The sequence below is a fragment of the Populus euphratica genome, unplaced genomic scaffold, assembly GCF_000495115.2.
Source record: "Populus euphratica unplaced genomic scaffold, PopEup_1.0 scaffold3.1, whole genome shotgun sequence".
Taxonomy (NCBI): Eukaryota; Viridiplantae; Streptophyta; class Magnoliopsida; order Malpighiales; family Salicaceae; genus Populus; species Populus euphratica.
Window position 1 is genome coordinate 5,377,518 of NW_011499847.1, and position 22,700 is coordinate 5,400,217.

The 22,700-nt window shown below is 32.4% G+C and overlaps 2 protein-coding genes across 2 annotated transcripts; both read left to right on the plus strand.

The window, feature by feature from the left end:
• Positions 1 to 13,653: 13,653 nt before the first annotated feature.
• Positions 13,654 to 17,735, plus strand: SLP1 (Calcineurin-like metallo-phosphoesterase superfamily protein). The gene is made up of 10 exons (XM_011004942.1): positions 13,654 to 13,979; positions 14,672 to 14,772; positions 14,932 to 15,045; positions 15,333 to 15,545; positions 15,680 to 15,815; positions 15,947 to 16,122; positions 16,459 to 16,547; positions 16,649 to 16,718; positions 16,904 to 17,013; positions 17,303 to 17,735. Exons 1-9 carry the CDS (start codon positions 13,778 to 13,780, stop codon positions 16,988 to 16,990), a joined length of 1,188 nt encoding a protein of 395 aa, XP_011003244.1. The 5' UTR covers positions 13,654 to 13,777; the 3' UTR covers positions 16,991 to 17,013; positions 17,303 to 17,735.
• Positions 17,736 to 18,526: 791 nt separating this feature from the next.
• LOC105110047 (malonyl-CoA-acyl carrier protein transacylase, mitochondrial-like) lies at positions 18,527 to 21,977 on the plus strand. Its single transcript, XM_011004952.1, has 10 exons — positions 18,527 to 18,933; positions 19,152 to 19,237; positions 19,345 to 19,411; positions 19,793 to 19,935; positions 20,519 to 20,567; positions 20,668 to 20,805; positions 20,901 to 20,981; positions 21,060 to 21,236; positions 21,314 to 21,400; positions 21,519 to 21,977. The coding sequence occupies exons 1-10, from the start codon at positions 18,643 to 18,645 to the stop codon at positions 21,579 to 21,581; spliced, it is 1,182 nt and encodes a 393-aa protein (XP_011003254.1). The 5' UTR covers positions 18,527 to 18,642; the 3' UTR covers positions 21,582 to 21,977.
• The last annotated feature ends 723 nt before the right edge of the window (positions 21,978 to 22,700 follow it).

Genomic DNA, 22,700 nt, shown 5'->3' on the forward strand with positions numbered 1-22,700 from the left:
AGCTTAAGTCTATTTTTCACAAACTTTAAATGTAAAAGAAATACCGATCATGAGCTCTTTTCATCAAATAGAACTATTTGACATAAATATTGTATGTTTTAATAGCTAAAATTGATGTTAATGATATTTTTTTGTATTTGTTGTTGGAATCCGACAATTTATCTCTCCTTTCTTAATTAAAAACTAAAAAATAAAAAAAATATTTAAAAAAATATTAAGATACTAAAATTATATAATTTATATGATTTTTAAAATTTAAATATCAAAGTATATTATTTGTGAAATTTATAGCATGTTAATCATATTTGATATTTTTATTTTATTTTTTTATAAAAAAATAAATTAATTTTTAATAAGGATTAAATCACCTAAAATAAATTAAAAATAAATAAATTTTGGCATAGTTCATTCATTCACAATAATATATAAGATGACGAAGAATGGAATCTTACCCAGAAAAAAAAAAACCCACAATTTTTAGAGGAATACTTTATACTTCTGGAAACCCGAATTCGTCAGAGAGGACATCATGACTTAATAATCTTAATTAGAGTCGGCAAAATGATATTCCATCATCTTGCATTACACTCAGAGCATTGATCATTTAAAAATCTAGTCTCTAGCAACTGAGTGTAATTTAAGTGCTTGAATGCTTTTAAGCGTGTTATTTTAACTGTGATATTGTTACTGTCACAGTCACTGTCACTGTCACAGTCACTGTCACTGCCCTTTTCTAGAAAGGCGTTTGGGATCTTTTTGCAAGCTTTACTCTTTGCTTTGCAGGGATAGGAATATGATGCATGGCATTGGTGGTTGCATTTAATTTGCAATGAATCCTTCTGTTATTTTAAGAAGAGAATAATTGGCTTTTCGATAAAGAGTGTGCATGTCCAGGAAACACCGGTTTTTCTGCCCAGCCATCCGCTCCAGTACTTTTACAAAGGACTGGACTTTTTTAAAAAAACACGAGCCTAACCAATTTTTTTAATTCAAAAAAATCGAGTGATGATGGTGTTTTTAACGGATTAAATTTTAATTAATTTGATAATATTATAAAAAATAATATTTATCATCTAAAATCTATAATTTGATATATAAGATTAGGATCATCTTTCATGGAGATGAAATTATAAAAAAAAAATTATAAAAATTTTTTAAAAGAAATCGAGTGAATTTGATTCTATTTTTTAAACCCATAATTTGAAAAGTCAATAAAATCTTGATAAATAAAATGCTAGAAGATAAAATAAAAAATCTAATTAAAATAAAATAAAAAAATGAAGAATATATATAATATAATATAAAATGAACTAAAATATTGAAAGATATAGTTGAATAAATATTTTAACTAAAATATAATATAAAATATCGATTGATGTAATTAAAAATAATTAAATTAAGAAAATAATTAAAAAAATTAACAATAAAAAAATAAAGATTAAATCTAAAATGTAAAAAAAATCTAATACATGTTAAATTAAAAGAAAATTTTAATTCCATGGATTTTTAAAATTTTTTAAAAATAGTTATAAAAATAATAAAAATAAAATCTAAAATAAAATAAAATTAAAAGGTTATTTAAAAAATATATATACGTGTGAAAACTCTGAAATAAAAAAAGATAAAGGAAAGAAAAAAGTCACTATGGCAAAACCCGATATTGTTTTTTTATACATACACTGGCCATCGGTGGAGTGATATCGTGAAGGATAAAATACCGTCATGAAAGCTGGAGTTTAACCCCTGTACAGTCATATACGGTCTGGACGAAGATCGTGGGTGTTTTTATGCATATCCGCGTGAATGTCATGTGCAACCGAATTTTTAAAATCAATCAATATTTTACATGTATCTAAACATTAAATTGCCCTCGTCAAACTTTACAATAAAAATAAATAAATAAATAAAACATAAAAATAGCTTGACTCAAGGGAAAAACAATTTAAATTCAATGATATTGTGGTAGTTTTACATTGTACTTAGAATGAAAAAAATAAAAAATATCCCTATATTCGGCGAAGTAATGTGATTTTTTTTATTCATCCATGGTAAAAAAGTATATTTGGAAATGTGGTTTAACTTATGTTTTTAAAATATTTAATTTTTTTATTTAAAATTATTTTTTTAGTGTTATTGAATCATTTTAATGTATTAATATTAAAAATAATTTTTTTAAAAAAATATTTTAATATATTTTTAAATAAAAAACACTTTAAATTATTATTATTTTCATAATTTCAGACGAGCTCGAAGGTGATTTGTGTTTTGTTGTCAGTAGCATAGTTATAATTTTACTCTCATAATTCAAAACGACTGAGTTTGGAGGCAAAAAAAAAGTTACATTAAATATTATAATTTTTCAGTGTTACAGTTATTTTTAAATTTTTTTTTTGAAATATATAAAAATATTAAAAAAATATTTTTACCATTGACAAATTAAAAAAACACTAAAAATATTAATTTAAACTGAAAGAAATAATTTTTATGAAAATTAGCTCAACCTCAGCTCCTTCCTTCCTTAACTACTCCCATGATGAAAGCTTGTGGCGCTGCGTGCGCAAGTTTCAACGCCTGAAGTTTCATAGTTTTCGAGTATCTTGTTTTTAAATAATTATTTCAATTATTTAAAATTTCACGATCAAATGAGTATTTTTATGCACCGAAGCATTAAAGAAATTAACAGACTTACAAGTTTTTACTTGATTTTTAAATCTTAAATAATTGAAAAACTTATTAAAAAATATTAAAGATAAATTACTTGATTATAAAATCTTGAAAAATTCAAACACTAGGTTACATGTACAACAGCAACAACTATATATAAAAACATAAACTCCATTTAAATAACTGATATGACAAGAACATCTTTATTATCTAGTATATTTTGATGACTAGTTTGTCATTGAATTACTTCAAGAAATAAAAAATAATTTCTTTTCTTTTCTTTTTTTAATACATATTTTTTATTTTTAGCTATTTTTTTTACCTCCTTTTACTCCTTTTTCCCCCTTGTTCGTAGAAAAAAATCTAATAGATATCACCAGCTTTTACATGTTCATGATAAAAAAAAATGTATGATATAGTCAGGAATTTTAATTAAAGTTTTCATTATATTTCATATAATTGACAATTTTAGCTTTGTTAACTATTTATATGTGATTGTATTCACGTGGCTTGCGAGTTGGTTATTTTTTTATGGTAATATATCATAAGTTAGCATTAATAATCTTTGTTGATTTTTTTCTCAATTTAAAATCACCTTTACTATTAAAATATAATAGCTAAAAAGAGAATGCTACTAGTCATAAAAATATAAGCACAATATTTTTCATATTAAAACATATTTTTTTATAAAATCATCATAATTTTTCATCCTAGGCCATTTTAAGTTGATAGATTTATAATTAAAATATAGATATAATTATATAAAAAATTATTTTTAAATAAAAGTTATATTTTTAACCTTTCATCGTGAATAACCTCATCCGAGTCATGAAAATAGGAGAATAAAGATTTTGTCTGGCTCATGTTTTTAAAAGAATAAAAGAATATTAAAAGAATATTTTTTATATTTTTTAATTGTTTTAATATGTTAATTTTAAAATAATAAAAAATATTATTTTAATATAATTCTAAATAAAAGATACTTTAAATTACATCCATAACCCTAAACATACTTAAAATTGTCTCCTCTTTTCATTTTTAACCATGACTTCTTAAATCAAAAGATTTTGTTGATTTTAATCATTTAGAAGGTGCTCAATAATAAGAATTTAAAACCAAAAAAAATAATTTTTTTATGGTTTTAAATTCAAGTTTTTAATTGATTGTATGATGGTCATTGAAAGCTTACAAGATAGTTAATTTCAGAAACTGTAAAATTAATTATAACATGCACAAACTGCTCCAGACATCTACACTAATTAAAAAAAACTTTGTTGTTTTCTCCATAATCCTTTTGTATTCCATGAACAAATTATTGAAATCTCCTTAATATTGAAAAGACGATTCAACACTTCTTTGCCAAGTTAACTTTTTCTTAATGTTTAAAATTGCTATATGTTTTTTCAATATTTTTTTTCTCAACTATCTTCAACATGGTTGGATGGAGCTTCCGAAAATTTTTAATCTTCAGAAAAATCCTTAAAATTGCTGAAAGGAGGATTTCCAATAATTTTCCGTGTATTCTCCTTAAAAAAATTGAAAGAAGCACTGATAATCTTCTTAAAATTACTGGTGTTACTGTGATAATTTGTAATATTTTTGAATGGTTAAAATGCAGTTAAAGTTAGTTGACGAGGCATGGGTATATATCTGTTTTTAAGAAGATTCAAGCCATTTATAATGGACATAATTAAGCCTTATATATAACTTGCGCGCATGTGCTCTATGATTTGTTTCCTTCATAGTATATAAAATAGCTCGACTGTTCATAGTTAAAGTTATGCACAAGTACCCGGAGCTCTTCCACCAGGACACCATTCTTGGGCATGCAAAGATTCCAAGTTATTAAATGCTTCAATTGTATTTTTAATCATATCAAATCTATCTCGCAACATTAGTTCTGTTATCTACTTGTAGACGATTATATTCACGTAACTTGTGATCTAATTGATTTTTATATTAATACAATGAAGTTAATTATCTTTGTTAACTTTTACTTAATTTAAACTCGCCATTTAATGTTAATGTATAACAATATACTCTAAAAATAAGACAATTCAACACATCATGTAATAAATTCAATTTATAGTATGATCATTATTCTAACCAAAAAAAAAAACACCATAGCCGAACAATACTCGTGTAATTTGCTATTTTAAGACAGCAAAGTCCAACAAAAATTAACTTCTCAGATGAAAGTCTTGGGTTATTACTTCACTTTTAGATCATTATCCTTCTTTTTTTTTTTATAAGTGATTTATTTTTATATTTTAATTTTATAAAATAGTTTAAGTGTGAAATAGCTGGAAACTAATATAAATTATATTTTATAATATTATTTAATAGCTTAAATTTTTAAATTAAGATAATTTTTTTAATATGATATTAAAGTTTTGATGACAAAACAGTCATGAATTAAAATTTTTTTATTCTTATTTATTTAATAAAAATTTAATACAAGTTAATATAAATTCATGCAAATTTCAAATTTAAAAGATTTTTATTTAAAAGAATGTATTATGAAATAATATCATGAGATCTTAATTAATAACTTAAAATTTTAAATTAATATAATTTTTTAATATAAATTATATTTTAAAATTTTATCTAATAATAATCACCCATAAAAAAAATATTGATATTTTATTTTTAAATAACTCTTTCTCAGCAAGGAGTCACTCTAGTTGGGACACTGGATTAATATCATGAGATCGGATTCATCTGGCATTAAGTGGAAAGGTTCATAATGATTATATGAAAGACAGTTGAAAATTACTTAATATTTTTCATAATGATTATATAAATGTATAATTGAAGTTTCATATGAAGCTTGGATGGTACACCCTTTGAGAGATCAACAACATTAATTCTCGAGCTGACCTAGCTAGCTGAACTTCAAGATGAAAACTACACGAGGAGGAAACAGGAAAAAACATAAGTTAAAGGGGAGTCCCTTGAAATTCTGTATTCATCGAGGAGCAAAAAATAATAAAAGGGTGGAAGAACTGAAAATCTGCCTCGGGCCCTGGTTATTCTATACCCTAGTTTCTCTGGTTCTCGAGGGGGCAGCACCGCTCGGCACTCGGTTCAGCTTTTCGACAGGGGTTTTTCTTGGAAACCCCATCTCGCCTATTTCTTTTCTTCATTCATCGGTACATACTCTCCACAGACTCAGCTATGCCTGCTACTCTCTCGAAAATCGTGACCCCTTGATGAGCTGCATTTCATTTATTTTATTCTGGGAAACCCACATTTAATCGTGTGAGGACATTAATGCCTTGATAGAATCTGACCGGCCCCTCCCCATCCTCTGCCGAAAAGGTGATCGCAATCTTTTATCCTTTTTGGCCTATCAGGACATTTTTTAACTAGTTTCTCACGACTTATCTCTACCTGACTAGGTTTAGAAATCGTAAAAAATCATGAAAACCTTGTATGCGTTTGTCCTCTTGTTTTTGTTGGCTTGGTAAAGTCCTTTCCTGGCCAATATGGTCGAACCCAAAGGTTAGCAAGTCAACAGAAGGGAAGAAAATTAATAAATGAGTTACAGAACAAATACCGCCAAAACATAACTATATGAAAAGCTATTGATAAAATATTAAATGTCTAATTTAATACATGTACTCCTGGCTATTCTTTTTTCTCGTTTTTTCACAGGTCATATAAATCAAAGCGTGAAGGAATACTGAGTTTAATATCTTTCATGTCTCGAAATTAATTTAATCACCGCAACAAAAATCTCTTGCGCGGTGTAGAAGCAAATTATTTCCAAGCAAATGCTATTACTTGATCCATTCTATGACACCATTTAATAGAAACTAGGAAGCCACTGCCGATGAGTCGGAGACTCGTTAATTAATATATTGGAAAATATTCAAACCTTCTTGCATGTGGCGGTCAAAATAGACGGGTTTTTGGGTACCATCGCACCACTCTCTGTTTTTTTTTTCCTTTTCTATTTCCTGTCTGGAAAAGCTAAGTGCAACTTAGTCCTTGTAATTTATCAATATTAATTAATTAATTTTTAATAATAGAAATAATTAAGTATTTCATTGATGGATTTGGATTATTTCACTTTATTGGTTTTTTCTTTCTAAATATCTTCTTTTCTAATCAAATCTTTCCATTTTACCTGATTTGCTTTGCTTTGTTTTTCTTTAGTTTTTTTTTCAAAATAAACATGAAATCAAGAAAATGATTAAATTATATAGATCTAAAATTAAAGAAATTAAATATTTAGTTTTTAAAAACTCGAGATCTGATTAATTAGTTGTGTCAATGTGAGCTCGAATCTTTAGCCTTCTTTAGCATTTTATGCGGTGATCAATTTATTTATTGCTGTAATAATTAATAAATCTTGTCGTTCCCTTCCCCATTAATACTAATAGCTAACCATGGATGTATATCAATTTTTTATAAAAATAAAAATAAAAATAAAAACCTTCTTTACATGAAGGTCACTTCCAATTCCAAAAAACAAGTTCGTTACAAAATAACAAAGAAAGAAAAACTCTAAACGCTACACAATTTCTTGACTAGAATTTTGGTCATATTTAATAATGCATTTGAACTATATATGAAAGTAATTTTTAAAGTATATACAGATTGCAAGGATATTAAAATAATTCTTCGATGTTTTCATGATATTACTGAACACGGTACTCCGATAGCAAATAAACAATCAAAGCCCCTTGACCATGTTTGATTCGGAGTTGTATAGCCTAAACTATGAGCTGTGATCCGAGTGTTGGCGTGCAAATAACTCGCAGCTCATAGGGCGAGGGGGAATGACAAAAGTTTGATGATGGACTTGAGCTAGATTTGAAAGCAATTCTCAAAGTACGTATGGTTCGAAAAAGTAATAAAACGATCATTTTTAATGTTTTCACAATAGCACTGAACGCAATGCTTTACTTGTAAATAAACAATCAAAGTCCCTTGACATTGTTTGGTATGGTGTTGTATAAGCCAAAACCATTAGCTATGGTCCGAATTTTGGCACCACCAGAAAAACCAGGGTATGCAAATAACTCGTAGCTCATAGGGTGAGAGGGAATGGCAAAAGTTTGACTTAACAATTCAACCACAAATCTAAGAGATAAATTTGGGAAACTTAATCTATAAAAATAGGCTGAACGATTCGACGACGTACTAGTTGAGGAGGAGAATGGCCCAAAGCAACTTCTGTAGCCAAATGAGCGAACATGTTCAGTTTCTAGCCAGATAAAAAAAAAAGTGTGTGTGTGCGCGCGCGCGCGCGCGGATGTGTATAGGTCGCGTCAACATCCTCGAAAACTCAGGACAGGGCCGCCTCAATGCCACTTGGGTCTCACAGGTTTCTTCTTCAGCTATGCCCCCCCTCCCCCTGTTTTTTTCCAGCCTTACCTAGATTAAAGGTACAATCCTTGATAAAATCTCCCACCATGAACTTAGCCCTTTCATTTAATTGACTGAATAATATGAACTTTATTGAAGAGTTTCGGGAATCACAATTGATTATATGCCAGGTTTGTTTTGCAACTTTGACAGACATTTACTCATCAATTCTTGTTTATAATCTGTATATCAAAGCTAAACAACTCCTAATTAATTGGATTTTATATAGTCGTTTACACTCAGATTGCCAAGAACTTACAAGAATAGAGAATTCTTCTCTCACAAATTCTTCCTAAATTTAAAATCAAGATCAAGGGTGCACCCTAGATTGCATAGGATGTTGTGATAAATATATATTTTTTCTAACAGCGATATAGCGTACATTTTCATCCTTCAATGAATGGCCTGAAACCCCCACCCTAATGGCAGTTTGGCTGATGTGCCATCCTTGCAGCAGCCTGCAAACTCTGTGCGCTTCGTCAGCCCCTAGATCCATTTGAAAACTGCATTGACATCAAATCTGGACACTACAAAGTGTGTATTAAACTATTAATTAATTACAACTATATATTTCCTTTACTTTATTTTTCAAGAGCAGGCATATTGATGCAATTGGATTACGCAAAGCCTTACAATTGACAAAGTAGAACACCTTTTTGAGATGAAAAGGCTGTAAAGATATGAATGGACAAATAAGATCAGCTGCAAAGCCAAGCTTAAAAAAACCAAGCTAAAACTTGCATCCAATCTTGATTCCGTACTGCCTGCCCAAGATAAAATTATAGGTCATGGTGTGATTATATCCTTTTGAAGATATGTAATAGCAAGGAGGTATTAGGTGGGGAGGCAAATCCCAAGAGATAGAATTAAGAAAGGATATAAAATCATTAAATCTAGAGAAAGTGGGTGGGAATTTCACAAAGGTCAAAGTGAATGTGTGTGGGGGCAGTGGTCAAATCACGAATCTCCGTATGAAAAATAAAATATACTCTATGAATTAGAGAAGAATAAGACTTCTCGGTAAAGGGGTCCACAACCCGACAATCTCTTCATGTTTGCTCTCCCACTTGTCCTAATTTTAGCAATACACCTAACGTCAGAGCCGGATCAGGCTTCCCCCGGCCCCTATTGCTCTGCTTCCATTTCTTTCTTTTAAAAAAAAAAACTGTAGGGGTATGGATAGTTTTCATATATTTTGATTAATTCTACTCGGACTCATAATTTTTAGGAGTAATAACTAGTTTAGCTACAACCTCGAGGTTTTATTTTTTAATTTCAATTCGGTGATAGTTTATACAATATCTAATTTTGAAAACAAACTCAGATCTACCAGCTTAATTACAGTTTCATTTCTTAATTTTAATTCGGTGGGTGGTTTAAAACACCCTGCATCCTAGCTTTCATAATACTCCATGCTCCTTTCTAATTATCACGGAATACACTGACCACATGTAAACCTTTTTATCAAAATATTTACGTTGAGGTTTCGGTTAATAAAATAACTCAAAACGAAATTCGCATAACCCAGTTAATCTATCCTTGAAAGAAATTTTTGATTGAAGTAATGAATACTACAAATTACCCCCCAAAAAAGAAAAGAATCCTTTTAATTTGGGAACGAGATACAAATTATAGTTTTTAAAAATTCAATTTTTTTATTAAAATTTAATATATTTTATATGTTTTGTACTGTTTTGATATAGTAATATTAAAAATAATTTTTAAAAATAAAAAATATTTTTAGTATGTATTTCATTATAAAAAATTATTTGAAAAACAACCATAACAACTATACTATTAAAATTAAATATAAACACAAATTCCTGTAAATTCTTCCAAACCAGAAGGAGACCAATTTACATGGAGATATTAATGGTTAATTTTCTTTTTAGTTTCTTTTTCTTTGGATTTAACTAATTTATTTAATCTGTCAACAATATATACAATTATAAGGTTTTAACTCGCAATGCAAGGTATCGGGCTTCCTTACAAGAGAATAAACTTGAAATGTTTTGAGGTATATATAATCCAAAAAGAAGTGAATAGATCCGAGTAAAATTGCTTTGCCACCTTCATCAAAATATCACCTATATTATGTAGCCATGGAACTTTTCCCCGAGGACCTGACATAAGATACCTGACATAATTCATACATCAAATTGAGAACGATAGAACATAGCCAGCGATGGCATCTACGTTCTCTCATGTGTGGAGGTGCAGCATACGTTTATAAGATCGATCCACAAAGGGAGATCTCTTTAGAGTCACATGCTTCATCCACCATAAACTCCATTCCAAGTTTGGCAAAAAAGTTGAATAGCGATGTACATTTCTTGCCGTGTTTGTGTATAGATTTGACGGGGTGGCTAATGTACCCACGATACACCTGTATTATCAGATACGAGTTCCATCTTCCTCTACTTGAATTTCATGGCTTGGACATGCAAGGAAAAACTCTCCATTTGGATGGTGCATGATCAATCCAGATACGATAAGAAGGCCTTGCTTGTTATTTTTTTAGAGTTTTTAAATGTTTGATATTTTTTAATTAAAAATATATTAAAATAATACATTGTAATGAAAAAACTATATTGTAATTAAAAAACAAATGCTCACTTAATTAACCAGGGATATCAGCCAAGAACACAGCTAGTCTGACTTCTTAGATCAGCGACACGACGAAGTCAAATTATACAAGTATCGAATGCTTGTATGTCTCTGAGACATGCATGTGACATCGCACAAGTTGTCCTAGGAGCTACAATTATGAAGTGAACAGTGCTTATGTTGCTTGTGTTATTTTCAATATTGATATAAAACCGTATATGGCAAGGGAACTGACTCTTTCGCTTCTTAGTCAATGCAAGTTCGCCATAGCTTAATTATGACTGCATAAAAAAAACCTTGACAAAGCTTCTTCTTCTTCTTTTTTTTCTTTAATTCTCTTCTTCGTAGTTATAGACCTTAGCCCGAGAAAGTAGGGTGGATATTGTGTTTGGGATCTTTTATTTAGAAATATATAAAAATAATATTTTTTTTATATTTTTATATCACAATAATAAATAAAAAAATTCAAACTTTTTTAAAAATATGCTTTAACTAAACACTCAAACATATCCAAGATGTTTTCTTCTCTTTTATTCACAAAAACTACGCAGCACCTGCCACACAACTTTTTAGGCTTGTTTTTCAACTTATCTCTGTTAACTTATATATTGGATTTGTTAACTTATATATTGGAGGGTTTTTAACATAATAAAGAGACATGTTTGTTTAATAAAAAGTAAATTTTTAAAAATTATTTTTTAGATTTTTATATATTTATTTTTTATTATAAAAGTTGATGAATAGAAAAAAATTTATAGTCAAAAGAAAATTTAACTTGGTTTTTAGAAAAGTATTTTCTTTTTATTTTAAGTGAAAAACACTTTTTATATGTTGTGAAATTTTTTGAAATATCTTTTTATTTATTGATAATATCAAATTTAATACTCAAATTTTTTATTGTTATATATTTGATCTATATTATTTTGATTGTTATTTATTTGATTGAAAATAATTTATGAGATTATATTTTTTTTAATTTTATTCTCATTTATCCTTTTAATTTGTAAAATTTATTTTTAATTATTTTAATAAATTTAAAAAAATAGAGTTTTTTTTCATGATCAAATAGTGAAAAGTGTTTTTTAATTTATTTTTTATAATATTATCAAATATTAAAAAATATTTTACTTTTTGAAAATCTATATATCAAAAAAATTACTTTTAAAAAATACTTTTCAACAATCAAATTATATCTTAAAATGATTTTTTTTTTCCCAACCACTTCATTTGCCGTGTTCAAGATTTTTTCATTCTACATCAATACCGAGAAGAGCCATCTCATTGTTAGAGGTTTTGCATGTAATACTGCTGATTTTGTGTTTTCATTAATGGTAGTTGTGAATAATGACACGAAGCTACAGATGGTACGTTATCCACATTTATTTCCACACACAAGATCATGTGAAAGAGCCGAACATGTTCCGAGAAAACACCGCAGGAGTGCTTTTCTTTTTATCCATTGACATTGGATAGTTTTGGTCGTTTCAGCTGGGACATATTTGGCCCAGGGATTGTTCGGTGGATGTGCATGCCCACTTGCGCACCTTTGTTATATTTTCTGGTCAGATCCTGCAACTTCTATTTGAGAGGAAGAAAAATAAAATCAAACGAACTCCGATGAAGAGTGGAAAGAGAAGCTCGAAAGCAGGTTTTTGAGACCCTACAGTTAGGTATGCTGGACGTTTGATTTGATAGAACCATCATTTCAACGGTATCTTGTCCTGATTCGGGCTTCTCACTTGTGCTGTTAGAATTGAATTTCTCATCCTTGGATGTTACTAAACGAGTTACCTCGAAATAGAGAGAATTCTTTTTTTTTTTTTTGCAAAAAGGAAAAAAAATGAACAGATTAATTCTCGACATTTTCTCTGCTACCAAACAGATAACACTCACACAATCAAATGGATTTTCTTTTTTTAAAAACCTGGGTTTCTTCTCTTCATTTTTTTTATAGGTTGCAGTTGGGTGTGCACCAATTAGCCATGGGAGAAAACTCGTCTCGACTTTGGGCGATGGGCCATTGGCTCGGTCTGGGCTAGGATTTCCGAGTGTGTACTTTAATTTCACATGAGTTTCTGCTAGCTGACATCTAACTCTTTCGTGGATGCATGGGCCTATGATCAGGGGCAAATTAATTAGCAAAGTTGGGTTGGGCTTGATCGAATCTGGTCTAATGACGAAAATTGCCCAGTAACGTACAGAACGCTTAAAGTTGAACAAATGGCTCCAAGTGCTGTGGTGATTTTCTTTCATGTTTTACGGGATTGTTAGTTTTGGACCATATTGCGCAACCGTGTGCCCATGCCTCATCATCCATTTTGAATATAAAATATTTTTTATTTAAAAATATATTAAAATAATATACATTTTTTATATTTTATTTTTAATATAAATATATCAAGATAATCAAAAAACATAAGAAAATTAATTTAAAATCTCAATAAATTTATTTTTTTTCAAAAATATAATTAAACTACAATATTATACAAGGATTTATTTTTACACCCAAGATGGACAGTTTCCAGTTTGGACACCTTCTTTAACTGTCTAACAATTTGCATGATATGAATTAATCTCGCTCTCAATCTCAACTGATAATCGTCAAACTTCTTCTTGATTTCATTTTTATTTTTTTAGAGGATAAACTTTGTGTCTTTCCATATTTAATTAAGAAGTTAAAATTGATACGTGGATCCTCAGAGCGAATTTCACAGAATTTATTAAATTTATAAATGACCACGAGTAAAAAATAATAATAATTATGCAGATATAAATGGTGCCGAAAGGAGCTGAGAAAAATGAAAAGAAATTTTACGCTAACAAAAATAAAAATGGAAAAACAAAGAAACGATGCCGTTTACAAGTGGACATCCCATGCCCAGCTGTCTCGATGGCCTTGGCCGTTGAACGATAACAAAACAAACCGAGAGATTTTAACAGGCCACCATTCAAAAGAATCTCCATCCACAAAGCTTCTAAAGAGAAAGAAGATATAAAGTAAATACGTGGCTGAGAGGCAAGGAATTTCGCCCTTTACTGAAAATCGAAAACAACAAAAATAAGAAGCCTCTATATTCGTAACTCGCGTTAAACTATAGAAATGAAGAGTGAATGAGAGGGAAAAAAACCAATGGCTTCATCATGTCTGAATTCTTTAATTCTACCACCTTGTTCACTTCCTCGTAGAGTAACAGAGACTTGTGCTTCTTTATCTTCTTCTTGTCCCGCGTTAAATCCTACTTGCAGCAGCATAGGAGGAGCCTTAAAGCCTATAGTTATCAATGGAGACCCTCCTACTTTTGTCTCTGCTCCTGGTCGGCGTATTGTAGCTGGTAATTTACTAGTCATCATCTCCCTTTTCGGTTTTGGTGCTTTTGTTTTACTCTGTCTGAGCTTGGTTCTTAGTAATATCGATACCGTATTGTCATTTTCTGGTATTGGTGTGTTCTTTATACACTTCAGCTTCATGACTTAACGAACTTGAATTGTTGGAAGGTAGTCTTAATGTTTCAATGCAAAATTTGAATTATGTAACAGAAACTAAGTTAGTCCTGATTATTTTTGTTGAACGCACCCAAATTAGTAAGTTTGACTAAATTTTCAGAGAACTGAAACGCATATTTGTAATCATTCTGCATGTTGATATACACTAGTATGAGTGCTGGTAATTTTCATTTATTAACTCAAAGGATAATATACAGATTCTTGATGGTTACTGGAGAATGTATGCTTAACTTAATTGGGGTTTCCCCACTATGGCATCCAAGGTGCCATTTTGCTCGGCTGTGATGCCTTTTGTCATTAAGTCCTATTTTGGAAGGAGATTTGTGAAATGTTTTTGTTAGTTTTGTACAAGTCAAAATTGATTTTTTTCATTTTTCAAAGCGATAAAAGATATCTTTGTGAAGATTTCATGTGGAGATTGAAGAGAAACAATATAATCTGTATCAATTTATTGTGTTGGCTTTTATGCATGCCATTCATTAGTTTTTTCTTCACTGTCTACTTTGACTTGTGTTCATAGTTGGAGATGTTCATGGAGATCTTGACCAAGCAAGATGTGCGCTTGAAATCGCTGGCGTACTGAGTTCTGATGGTCAAGATTTATGGACTGGTGGAGAAACCGTATGTCTTTTATTTGTGTAACATGCAGAAAACTTTGAACTACTATTGGTTTACAATTTATGGACTGTAATCTTATGTGATATCATTAAGATAACACTATCCTCTTCAAGCTTCTATATTTGTTGTCTAATGTTTTCTAATCCTTCTTTGGAAATGTAGGTATTGATTCAGCTTGGAGATGTACTTGATCGAGGTGAAGAAGAGATAGCAATACTGTCCTTACTACGCTCATTGGATATTCAGGCAAAAGCTCAAGGCGGAGCTGTTTTTCAGGTTTGTAGTACTAAAGATGGAAAGAGCTCTGTCAGTGAGGCAACATCAACATCATGCTACAGACACATTTTAAATATTGCACAACAGTATATGAATTAAGGCTTATTGAAGTTCCTCTAGGATTCCTACCTCTTATGTCTCAAGCATACAATCTTCTGTCATCCAGCAAACTTTTCAGTAATTTGAGTTCAATATATTCATTTTAAAAGATTCTTGTGAAACTCCAAGATATTATTCTCCAAGTTTTCTTGATTTATGTTTCAGCTATATTATTGTTTTGATAATAGGTCAATGGGAATCATGAGACAATGAATGTGGAGGGAGATTTTAGATATGTTGACTCGGGGGCATTTGATGAATGTTCAGATTTCCTGGCCTACTTGGAAGACCACCAGTACAACTGGGAAAATGCTTTTCTTGGCTGGATTGGAGAGTCTAAAAGGTGGAGAGAAGATCGAAAATTGTCTCAGAATCACTGGGGTCCTTGGAATCTGGTGAAGGTACAAAAATCCTGTCCTTTCAGTTATCAAATGCAGTGAACGGCTCTCCTCCTGTTCCTCCACAGAAACTCTCCGTCTTTGCCTTTACCAGCATATGGCGCATTTACTGATATCATCTTAAAATATTAGGGCAGAGGCAAAAGGGGGTAATTGCCAGATCAATCTTGTTGAGACCAGGTGGTCCGTTAGCATGTGAATTGGCGCGGCATGCAGTTGTGCTCAAGATCAATGACTGGGTATTCTGTCATGGTGGCCTCCTCCCTCGACATGGTAAGAAATAAAAATAGCAGCATCTCTTCTTGGAAGATTTGGTTGTCATGCTGTTTATGCTTGCTAAAACATGTTAGATTTTTATCTTTTCTTGTTTGAAATGCCTGATAGGAGTATTGGTACTTCTGCAGTTGCATATGGCGTTGAAAGGATGAACTATGAAGTATCTCAGTGGATGAGAGGTTTCAGTGAGGATGATACTAGTCCTAATTTCCCGTTTATAGCCACAAAGGGTTTTGATTCTGTTGTTTGGAACCGCTTATACTCAAGAGACATGCTGGGGTTGGAGGGCTATCAGATTAACCAGGTATGTATCCTTTGATGGTGTGTATTTCTATCTCTTTCTTGTGAGGGAATCAGGCAATTAAAAATAATATGAAATGAAACAAACTTGTTGCCACTAAAAACTACAACCACTGTTTATCAGAGCATGCATTTGTCTGCCAACTTGATTTGCTTTAGGGTGGATTACTTCGTCTTTGAAGCAAGAAGAAATCAACCTCTTTCAAAATGAGATTTTCTGATGTCGTGTTTTTTTTTCCCATGATTTTTAATCAATTATTGGAGTCAAGCTTGAACTGTGCAATCTTAATACTGTAGTAACTTCTCTGGCTTTTGGAACTAAAAACTGTGTGCTCATCAGATACAATCCGTTCTTGAAGAGACGCTGCATTTGCTTGGAGCTAAGGCAATGGTGGTAGGGCATACTCCTCAGACTACAGGCGTAAATTGGTACTCATCTATGCTGTCTTTAGTTAGGTTCCGATTTGCATCATAATATGGCAGCTATTTTTTCCTGGTCGTAGTTCTGAAATTCTGTGTGTTTCTTGCAGTAAATACAACTGTAGCATATGGTGCATCGATGTTGGAATGTCCAGTGGAGTTCTGAATTCAAGACCAGAGGTAATTTGAATTTGGAGTGCCACAACTCTGCTGCATAGAACACGTGAAAACAGAAAAAAGGAAAATTAATTTAAGATCTTGCACCCAAGTTGAGGAGCCCCTGTAAAGCACTTCTTTGTCATCTAAGCAAACAATGAACTACTTAAAAGGTGATGGATTTTTTTTCCTTCACTTACATTCTTCAGGTGCTTGAAATAGTAGAGAACAAAGCAAGAGTAATAAGGATCGAAAGGGACAGATTTAGTGAACTTCAGGCTGTTGATTATACATAAAGAGAAGCAAATGAATTGACCAGGTATTGTTCTGAATCAAATTTTCTTGTTTGTTGCTTTATTTCATGCCCCACGTAAAGTAAAATGCTCTGCAAGGACACAGTTCGGCTTTGCAGAATCTGCGTTGGATGGATATAACCATCTGCCGCAATGCTTTTTAGCTATGTATTTGCTTCTGAAAGGCTGCATTATTTATTATATGCCGTGCACTACTGGGCAAGACTTGTACGAAAAAAAACATGAAAATTAGGGTATATCACTTTCAAAATGGTGGGGGATTAAGGGTTCTATTTCTGTTTTATATGTTCGCAGGAATACACCTACCTTGACCTTTTTGTGGCGGATTCTCTTCCCATTGGTTAAATTGTTTTGTAATTGAAAGAAATAGTTCAACATCAAATCAGCAAAGGAGAAGTGGAAATTCAGACAAAAAGTCCAAAGTAATTACGCGCATAAACGAGAGGATACTCGGGGAACGAGCCTTCATATCGTTGTCCACTGAAGTTAGTAAATATTAGTTTGTAATAAGATCGGAAGCAGGCTAGTGATGGCCACATAAAAATTGATCTATATCGAGCAAGAATAATAGCACTAGCAGACTCTGGAGAACATATCAAGGCAAGACAGACCTGGTCGCGGAGATAACGTCTGGCCTCCCCGTTAGTTTCCCTGTGGCTCATATTTGTAATCAACAAACGCCATGGTATATGCAATCTATCCACTACATTACTTTTCTTTTTTCGCATTTTGGGTTTGTCGCTGCATTATTCCTCGAGTGAAAAAAAAAACTAAATCAGCTAGTTCTTTATCACCGCATAAATCTAGCAAAATACCGAATGAAGAAAACAAGAGCTTCAAAATTGGAATTCAACTCCTCTTAGCAAAACGAAGCAAAATATATAGTGTTAAATGATCCATGCACTTGAGTACCTCAAATTCGTATCAAGGACTTCAAGTAGGTCATGGTATTATTATTTTAGAGGGTAAATTAATTACACGGACTCTCTCAGACTCTCAGTCTCAGAATAGCATATTACAGATGCTGTTAAGAGGTTTTTTTTTGGAATTTAGCCAGAATCCTCCTGAGATTTCCTACTCTCGATGAGAAAAGCCTCATTTTAGATGTTCGATAGATCGTCAGAATTTTTTTAAAAGTCATTCCTGAGAATTTTATTATTTATTTTATTTTTAGACATGACCTGGTTCTGATGCTCGAGACCTCTCCAGGTGAAGAGAAGCATTCTCCTTCCTTCTTCCCTGGAACTTTCTCTCATCGACTCCTCGTTCTCTAGTTTTTCTTAAACGACAATAACAAAGTGAAGTTATGTCCCTAAAATAAAATAAAGAACACAAAATGCAAGGGTTTGTTTTTGGGCTGAGATTATTATATTTTTTTTTAAAAAATATTTTTTTATTTTAGATAATTTTTTTATATTTTAAATTGTTTTGATATGAAAATTTCAAAAATAATTTTTAAAATATTATTTTAATGATTGTTTTTAAAAAAACTAATATCATATTACCAAACAGTAATGGTTGGCTGCTCACTTTGGCTTTGAAGCCATCTCCAACGTCTCTCTTTGTAAACTCCGCTACTCAATACCCACACCATTTCATATTATAAAAAACCCAAACAAACACACTAAATTCACATGCCAGTATCCTTCACTACCACCACCACCCTCCCTCTTATCCTACGCACCCTCCCTTCTTCAACCATGGCTTCTTCTTCTCTCTCCATGCCTTCCGTTTCTCTCAAAACCCTCTCTTTCACTTCCTCTGATGCTTTTAACAAAGGAATTCGTGGATTTGCTCTTAAAAATGGGAACCCATCACGGGTTTTCATGAGCTTGTCAGTTGGATCACAAACTCAAACTGTTGTTGTTGATGATACGTTGTTTCTCGATTATAAGCCTACCTCTGCCTTTTTGTTTCCTGGTCAGGTCAGTCTTTTATTGATTTCTTTTACCTTTCTAATTTTACCTGCATTGGTTAATTCCTAATGTAGGAAATCGTTAGATAAGGCTTGATTGATTTTTGTTTAATTGGGACTGGAATTAAAGATTAAGAGCTAAATTGTTAGTTTGTTGATTAATTAATTGATTGCTACTCCTAAGTCCTAACTAGAGTGGTGTGTTGTTGTTTGTTCTAAGTAATTCAGGGTGCACAAGCTGTTGGGATGGGAAAGGAGGCTCATAGTGTGTCAGCTGCTTCCGAGTTGTACAAAAAAGCCACCGATATACTGGGGTAAGCATTCAAAAAAATTATTCTTTTTTTTTTCCTCTTTCAGTCAGCTTTAGAAATTCGGCCTGGAATCTATATTCATTGTCTTCATAAGCATTTGTTGGATGCAGGTATGATCTTCTAGAACTCTGCACCGGTGGTCCAAAAGAGAAGCTGGATTCGACTGTTATAAGCCAGGTACTCCCTCTTTCTGCTATGCAATGTTTACTGCTTTACTTTGGGCTTAATTGTCCTGGCAATAATCAACAGTCATTTGTGCCATAAGGAGACAAGCTCACCCAATGCAACATGTATGGTTGTGAAGACACTCTACTTTGGTGAAAAGATGTCAGCATTTTCTTTTAAATTACTAGGTCCCATGTGATAGATTTACTACACCAATTGGCTTGATCGGTTAATCTTATTTTTGAAACTAGGATAAACACCATGTCATGGATCTACACCCTTTTATCTAAATAGCAGCATTAATTTCTGGTGATGTTGATGCTTAGCTGTCATGCATGCAGTTAAGATTTATAAATGGTGATTAATGGTGAGCATCTGTAACTATCAATGCAGCCTGCTATTTATGTCACAAGTCTAGCTGCAGTTGAGGTTCTCCGAGCACGTGATGGAGGCCAGCAGATAATTGACTCTGTTGATGTCACATGTGGTCTCAGCTTGGGAGAATATACTGCTTTAGCATTTGCTGGAGCCTTCAGGTGAGCATTTAACTCAAGAAAACAACTGTTGTATTTGCAAACTAAAGCAACTTCATCTAACAATAACTCTAACTGAGTTGAAGCAATATTGTGTTGATGTGTTTGCACAAATTGATTTATGAGCTTGCTACCTCCTCCTTCGTATTCATATTTTAATTTATCCTGCATTGAGCCAAGCACTTTTAGATTACAATGCTTATCAATATGATGCTTCTGTTAAAATCCTGTGTGTCATACATTAGAAGGACCCAGTTATATTCAAACTTAAGTGATGACTACCTCATTTAGTTGAGTTCTGCCCAACATGCAAACTAGATTAATCCAGAAATATTCAAATCTGATCAATGATTGTCACTGCTGGGTGATTATCTGGTCGTTGCTCATGCTGTGCTCTGTGTATCAGATTGGGGCCGATACAACATCGTCGTATTCATGTTTTAGTCTGTGCACCATTTACTGTTTTCAGAATAAAAGTTTTAATCGCTTACAGATAGTATATGCCTGTATGATTCCTGCCTGTTTATATGTCACTTGTGTTTATGTATTCACATGTCCTGTTTCTCTGGATTCCATCTTATTATAGCTTCGAAGATGGACTGAAGCTGGTCAAACTAAGAGGTGAAGCCATGCAGGTAATCATAGCTGGCTAAGAGATGGCTATAGCATATGTACCTCGTATTGAGTGTTTCATGACATGTTTTAGTAATAACGTTTCTACGAAACTGCCTACAGGAAGCTGCTGATGCTGCTAAAAGTGCAATGGTCAGTGTTATAGGACTGGACTCTGACAAAGTTCAACAGTTGTGTGATGCAGCCAATCAAGAAGTTGATGAAGCTGATAGAGTTCAGATTGCAAATTACCTATGTCCTGTAATGTTCCTTTAAATCAGATTCTTTTAGTATCAGTGCCTTGGTGTATTTATTAACTTAATGTATGAACTTTGGTATTGAATGCATTTTGGTAGGGTAATTATGCGGTATCTGGAGGTGTCAAGGGAATAGAAGCAGTAGAAGCCAAAGCAAAGTCATTCAAAGCTCGAATGACGGTAATTTTGTTTCATTGTCGTCATCGTCATCATCATCATCTTTTCACTGTTAATAACCATGGTTCCAACTTTTGTCAGGTTCGTTTAGCAGTTGCCGGTGCTTTTCATACAAGTTTCATGGAACCAGCTGTCTCAAGATTGGAGGCCGCATTGGCAGCCACTGAAATCAGACAACCAAGAATACCAGTTATATCCAATGTTGATGCACAACCACATGCAGATCCTGCCACAATTAAGAAGATCTTGGCACGCCAAGTAAACTACCCGTAACTTGCTTCTCCATGATAAAGCGGAGGAAACAATAATTTGATCCTATAAATTCAAACTTGCAGGTGACTTCTCCAGTTCAATGGGAAACAACAGTGAAGACTCTCCTAACCAAAGGACTGAAGAAGAGTTATGAGTTGGGACCTGGAAAGGTACAAATTTATCCCGATCTCATAAATTACAGAACCAGAGTCGTGTAGCAGTAACTCATTCTAATCTACACTCTTGAAAATTCCCATCTTACTTAGTTTATTAAAATCATTTTTCCAGGTTATTGCTGGCATTTTCAAGAGAATGGACAAGAAAGCTGAAATAGAGAATATCAGTGCATGAGAAGGAACGCTAGAAGCATGCCTCAAGTGGTTCCTGATCAACATAATCACAGCTGGAGCACAACGTGCACAGGACCTTCATTCCAGTGAATGGCAGTTTAAAATTTCCTGGACCATGATTTGCAACTTCAGTTTTGATTTGAGATTAATTTGTCTCGATGTGCACTAGAAACTAGACATTCAGATTGTCGACTGCGTCAAATAATTACAATGTATGGATTTACTTTGTACGTGGAGTAGCATTAAAAAACAGTTTAAAGGGAAGAAGGGGTTAAGACAAAGTGACTAATTATCACCTAATCTCTTTGTGATCTGTATGGAGAGGTTCTATCCAAGCCTGCTTAATAATGTTGTTGGCGTGCCTTGCCACCCTAAATGCAGGGAACTTCTTCTCTCACCCTTTTGTTTTGCGGATGATTTAATGGTTTTTACTAATGGGTTGTGAAATCTGGGGAATTTGCCTGTGAGATATTTAGGTGTAACCCTTATTACAAAGAAGCTCAGCTATGATGATTGTAAGCCCCATATCATTAAACTTCCTGTTCCAACTCCGCGTTCGGCATCAAATGGTCTCTTTTGCTTGAAAATTCAGTTGGTTTCCTCCCAGACCTTAGTATGCAAAACTATTGGTTCCCGTTTTTGTCATCTCATCCAAAGTCATCGGAGGCAGAGCAGAGATGCTATGCATTTCCAAGGGTAAAGAAGGTTTTCGGCTGCAGGGGCAAGTCTCATGGAAAAGTGGTACTTCTAAAAAAAAATTAATGTGAGTGTCCTGATTGTTTACGCATGCCCCAATAATTCTATCAGATTGTTTATGCATATTTTAATTAATTTTATAAATTTTAAAATTAATAATTATATAAATCTCAATTTGAGATTTGTGTATCTCAAACCAAGTAAAAAAGTATTACCCTTCCTAAGCAAGGTGGTGGATTGGGTCGAAAGAAGTGTTGCTCTGTCACTCTTCCTAAGCAGAAGGTGGATCGGCCTCTTTCTAGATCGGATCGGATGTGTGGTGAATGTTAGCTTGTGATTTTACCGTGAAATCTTTATGTGATCACATCAGGGAGAAGCAAGTGAGAGTTGACTTTCTACCCCCCCCCCCCCCCAACCAAAAAAA

What these genes read in the sequence shown, in the direction of transcription:
- SLP1 (XM_011004942.1), top strand. Translation starts at nt 13,778, where the DNA reads ATGGCTTCATCATGTCTGAATTCTTTAATTCTACCACCTTGTTCACTT. An exon ending in TATGGACTGGTGGAGAAACC is followed by an intron (nt 14,773 to 14,931) that starts GTATGTCTTTTA and finishes TTGGAAATGTAG; the next exon opens with GTATTGATTCAGCTTGGAGA. An exon ending in AAGGCGGAGCTGTTTTTCAG is followed by an intron (nt 15,046 to 15,332) that starts GTTTGTAGTACT and finishes TTTTGATAATAG; the next exon opens with GTCAATGGGAATCATGAGAC.
- LOC105110047 (XM_011004952.1), top strand. Translation starts at nt 18,643, where the DNA reads ATGCCAGTATCCTTCACTACCACCACCACCCTCCCTCTTATCCTACGC. An exon ending in CCTTTTTGTTTCCTGGTCAG is followed by an intron (nt 18,934 to 19,151) that starts GTCAGTCTTTTA and finishes TAAGTAATTCAG; the next exon opens with GGTGCACAAGCTGTTGGGAT. An exon ending in AAAGCCACCGATATACTGGG is followed by an intron (nt 19,238 to 19,344) that starts GTAAGCATTCAA and finishes TGTTGGATGCAG; the next exon opens with GTATGATCTTCTAGAACTCT.